Raw genomic sequence first — 5515 nt, 5'->3', positions numbered from 1 at the left:
CATCTGATTTATAACTCTTGGCTCATATTCTGTAATCCCCATATCCTTCAGGATTTGTGCCATCATCTGTGCGTCTTTCGGCATGCTCTTGGGAGAAGTCATCTTGCCAGACTCCATGATATCCGGTGATCAGACTTTAGACCATTTGAAAGAAATATGTACATTAGATTAAACCTGAAATCGTTACTTTAGTAGCACCTGCCAGAAAAAAAAATTTACTGAATAGAAATCTAATTTTAATAGGCACACTTCAAATTCCCTTATTTATTGAATTCCTACCCTGTAAAAATCATTGTAAAATATGCAAATTTGAAGAAAACAAGTGATAAATAAAAGACTGGGAAAAAAGGTAAAATTAAGCATAAACACATTTCACTCAGAACATATGCATCCTACATGCAACTACCCAACTAATTATAGAAAACACCACAAAACTAATGCCTCACTGCCTGTTGTTAAATGTAGTCAAGTCAGTTCTGACTCATAGTGACCCTCTACAGGGTTTTCTGGAATCCTGGTGTGATGCTGTAGGATAAGCACTAGACAGTTAACCATAGATTGCTGGTTCAAACCCCAAATTGGCTCCTCAGAAACCTTATGTAAGGTCACTATGAGTTGAAATCAACTCAACAGTACTGAACAATAATGGGTTTCTGAGGAGTGGCTGGTGGTTTTGAACTGCCTACCTTGAACCAAACCACAATCTGTCCTTCTAGTGAGATCAATGTTTTATTGTTCTTATCTATGTTTAGTACTACCAGTAGCTGAGTATTTACCCAACTCAAAACATTCTTCCCACTTTCCTCTATCCTAAGTATAATTAAAGGCTTTCAATTTTGGGGGAGGTTAGGGCTAGGGGAAATGATCAAAATAACCAGGACATAACTACTGAGCACAGTATTTCCTATTTCTGGGGATTCCCCAGAGAGCATAAAATCCTTAACAGTTTTTTTGTTTTTTGTACTGTCTCACAACACTTAGGTCCGGACCTAAGAATACTTATAATTCTTAGCAAATGAGCTTTGGTGATACTGCTAGATACAAGGTGAGAAGTTCAAATCTACTAGCTACTCCTCAATAGAAAGATAAGACAGTCTGCTTCCATAAAGACTGAGTTTTAGAAACTCTAGGGAATGCTACTCAGTCCTATAGGGTCACTGAGTCTAAACCGACTAGACGACTGGGTTTGGTGTGGGTTAGTTCTAGCAAGTCATAAAGTAGATTTTCAATATCTGACTTTATAAATAAAAGCAAAAAACAAATCTAACACTAAAGAATCCTTACCTTCTTTAGCTAAATCACCCACATTAATGTATTTCAGTCCTGATCTTGATGCAAGTTCTTTGCCTAGTGTGGTTTTTCCAACCCCTGGTGTACCTGTAAGGAATGTCACAGAGAAAAAAAAGTTTATGTGAAATATTACTTATTAGACATCCGCCATCGACCTGCCTTTGAGATTGATAAAATGAAAAATTTCCTAATTAGCCATCATAGATAAATATGTAGTATGACTGAACCAAAATTTCCCAAACTCTGGGGATGCCAAAATCACCATCTAATCAACTATATCCAATTATCTAGAAGTGAGAGCTCAGATGATTTCTGATACCGATTCACAGAATATGCCAGCCACTAACATGAGCTGAAGGCGCTCTGATAGTGTAGTGGTTACAAATCGGGCTGCTAACCTCAGGATCAGTAGTTTGACACTACCAGCTGTTCTGCTGGAGAAAGATGAGGCTTTCTTCTCCTGTAAAGATTTATAGCCTCAGAAACCCTGTACAGCGTGGCTAGGAGTGGGAACCAACTCCATGGCACATAACAACATGAAATGCCCCATTTTAAAACAATCTTAAATCAATCACCATTACTTATTTAATCAAAAAGAAAGAAACAATGCAGCATGATGGCCATGTCTCATGCCACTATGATCCCCTTCTATCTTTCCCTAGAAGTAACCACTATAAATTTATGTATGGTACATTACTTGATTTTTTTTTTTTTTACATAAAAGGTAATAATACTAAGTTTCCATTATACTGAATTTCAAAATAAATCAAATGCTATCAAGTTTAATATCGCTAAAATGATAAAACATATGCATTAATTAAAGTTAACAGGGATAATCAAGTCATATACAGGAAAATAAAATGTGGCACTGTGGGTTAATGCACCAGACTGCAAAGCCGGCAGTTCAAGTTCACCAGCTGCTCCTCTGAAACCCCATATAGGGTCGCTATGGGTTGGAACCAATTCGACGGCACTTAACCCAGGTATTACCATGTTTTCAAGAAAATGCTCACATTTAGAATTTTGACAATATGGTAGTATTTTAGAATTTACTTTTAGATACTTTTATTCAAACAAATCACATGTTGACAAATCTTCTCTTTAAGGAATTTGAAAGACTAAACAATTTATTGAGTGATGTGTGTGCAGCACCCTAAAGGCTTGCTCCCTGCCAACCACTGTGTTTCGCTAACTGACCAAACTCCCGTACTTCGTTCCCTCGCACAACCTCGCCACGTTTTCCACCCGCTGCAGGATCATCTACACCCCTTAGTTTCTCCCCTGATGGGGCTGTACTGTGATGCCTCTGTTGCTGTTAAGTGAAGTCGAGAGGTGCCTTTTTAAAATCCTCGCGGGGGCAGAAAGAAAGCCTGTTTCTCCCGCAGAGCAGCTGGCGGGCTCGAACCGCGGACTTTGTGTAGTTCGCTGTCCAGAAATGATCGCATGAAGGCACCGAGCTCTGGTGATGCCGTTCGTTGCTACAATTGTTTACACTTCCGGCGCAAAATGGCTGGCAGTAATATTCTTTAGCGTCTTCAAGAAGCATTTTAATTTCCCTCTCATGTAACACGACTTGATTATGACTCCTCAAGAGCACGGAAACGACACGAAACTCAATAAATACGTTTTCTTCTTAAAAGAAACTAAGGCCCTCGTGCTAACTCAACAAAATGACACCATATACACCAGAACCCATTGCTGTTGCTATTAAGTGCCGTCAAGTCGGTTCAGACTCATAGCGACCCTGTAAAGAGTTTTATCCCCGAGGAGTGGCTGATGGGTTTGAACCGCCAATCTTGTGGTCCAGCGCATTTTCCCGCAGCGCCACACCCCAGGATTGATTACCGAAATCTTATTTGAGAGGCGCTTTTGAGATGCAAATGTAAAATGAAAGGCGGACCAGCAAGGCCTGAGGCGATCCACCGTTAACAAATCTTAGAGCCAAACACTGCCTATGCCGTCTCGCTAAAATCCCACAACCCGGTCAAAACAACAATGAACAATTCATTTTACAAAAACAAAACAGACTCAGAAAGATTTAAGTAGTTAGCCCCAGAAAGGGATGCTGTATTTGTCTACCTCTCCCACCGCACCGAGCTGGGTCTGACCAACGGAATAAACGTTCTGCGTCCCCTCCCCCCCAACGCTCGCGAGGGACCAATCCGCAGGCCCTGACAACTGCCACGCCACGCCACGCGGTCCTCGATTAGACCCGAAACAAAAACACTGAGACCCAACTTCGAAGCCCGAGGCCCCCCGTCCAGCACCCCGGCCGCGCGCCCTGACCCGTAAGTAAGATGTTCGGCTGCAACATGGTCCTCACAGCTCCTGCTCCGACCGCCCCTACTTGAGCACCTCACGTCCCACCGTGAGAAGCCGGAAGGGGCGGGCAGCGGCAAACGCCAGCTGCCTTGGGGTCCTTGAGCCCCTGCACCGCACACCTAACCACCTCTGCGGCCTGGCCGCTGACCATTGGCTACCTGGCGTTCTCTATATAATACGCTTCCATCTCCCAGTCCGAGACAGGGGCATAGTTCGAGTTCGCAATTCGGGTCAGGCAATTCGCGGGATGTCTAAGTCATTCGCTCCTTTGGCGGGCCCCGCCTTTCGGCCCGCGTCGCGGAAGCGCCGTCCTGTCTTGAAGGCCCCCGGGAGGCGGGGTTTCTAAGAGGCTCTACGCTGAGCCCGCATAGAGCCGGGTGGCTCTCCTTCCACCTGGAGAAGAATTTGTGCTCTTCCGCTCCTTTGCCCACGAGGGGATGCAGCTCCCAGAAAGTAAGGCGACGCGGCTGATATTGAATGTGTATCCACATATATAGGTCTTAGGGACGCCAACCCATCTCAGCCTTCACGCCTTCCCACCTCCCGTTACTCTTCCTCCTGACCTTATCTAGGGCTCAGAGGGGTGGGGGTGCAGAGCCCTGGCCTGGAGCTGGGAAACGCGAGTTCATGTTGGCTCGCAGTTCATCAACATTGAAAGAATATTTGAGTTTACTATTTCATGCGCAGTGTGTGGGGTGCTGGTGAGTGTGCTATGAATAATGTTGTCGGTCTTTTCCTTCTTTGACATCTTACCCCAGGAATCTGGCATCACCAGGGACAGCTACATGCTTTTAAAAGGAGGTAAATTGCCTTCTTTTTCTGAGTGTGTTGAGCCTTGACTGTAACAAGTCTCTTTTAAGTCGACTTGCCAACGATACTTAAACATATTGGTGTTTTTGCCACCTCTGTAGCATTTTGAAACTCAAGAACTAAAACCTTGTCTAATTGTGAACAGTTTTTGTTTTGTTTTCTAGGGTGTGCGAAAATTTATACATTGTTAACTACGTGTGCCTCCAAACTCTATATTCAATATACCTTACAATTTATATAAATTTATTGACATGAACGTTTATATTGGCTAACTTAAAATTTGTGAATTCTATTAGTTTGCCTTTGTTGTTAAGTTCCGTTGAGTCGGTTCCGACCCATAGCGACCCTGTATAGGGTTTCCGAGGAGCAGCTGGTGATCTTGAACTGCCGAGCTTTCAGTTCAAACGGCTTTGCATTCTGATGCATTAACCCACAGTGCCGCACCAGGACTCCATTAGTTTGCCTAGACATTAAGAATTCTGAAAATTGAGAAGGAATTGTGGCAAAAAAAAAAAAAAAAAAAAGCTTCTTACTAACATGTTCAAATAAGAAAAAAGAAAAAAAAATTAAATTCTTCGTCAAAAGTAACTGATAAGTGTGAATTCACTTTTTGATATATTTTGAAATTTCGGAAATGAAGAACTGCAATATTTTGAGAAACAAAACAATTTAATTGTCAGTATGAAAACTGCCCAAATAGAATTGTCTGATTTTTCTTACAAACAAGTGGTATGTATACAACTACATGTTTTTTTCCGTTTTCTCTAATAGACTTTTAATTTGTACAAAAACTTTGCATTTATAATAAGACAGTTTGACACGTTTAATGGTTACTAAAAGTACATTTTATTTTAGCACTTTGGTTTCTCATTTCACTTACGTTTACTTTATTAATAAAAGAGCTTTTGTTATTCTCGAGCTTTAACTTTATTAAGTTGTTGCTTATATTGATATATATACTGAATACTATCATTTTTTTGTGTTCATAGTTTTTCTTAATTTGAGGGTTATTTATTTATTTTTCCCTTTAGGTGAATTATATTTTAATGTAGTACAGATTATATACTACGGATGGGAACTGTCAAAGTTTATA

General features: G+C 41.5%; 1 protein-coding gene across 1 annotated transcript in view; it reads right to left on the bottom strand.

Moving 5' to 3' along the window:
- The window catches only part of LOC102814746 (adenylate kinase isoenzyme 6-like), a 20538-nt gene extending 16857 nt beyond the window's left edge, over positions 1 to 3681 (bottom strand). Inside the window, exons 1-2 of the mRNA XM_006870966.1 lie at positions 3577 to 3681; positions 1285 to 1377 (exon numbers count right to left, since the gene is read on the bottom strand). Coding sequence (XP_006871028.1) covers positions 1285 to 1377; positions 3577 to 3604 — 121 coding nt within the window. The 5' untranslated portion in view covers positions 3605 to 3681. The remainder of the gene's footprint in view (positions 1 to 1284; positions 1378 to 3576) is intronic.
- Between the last annotated feature and the right edge of the window lie 1834 nt (positions 3682 to 5515).

This window comes from Chrysochloris asiatica, unplaced genomic scaffold, assembly GCF_000296735.1.
Source record: "Chrysochloris asiatica unplaced genomic scaffold, ChrAsi1.0 scaffold00157, whole genome shotgun sequence".
Classification (NCBI taxonomy): domain Eukaryota; kingdom Metazoa; phylum Chordata; class Mammalia; order Afrosoricida; family Chrysochloridae; genus Chrysochloris; species Chrysochloris asiatica.
Note: the sequence above shows the minus strand (reverse complement) of the source record. Positions and strands in the feature narration are given on the sequence as shown.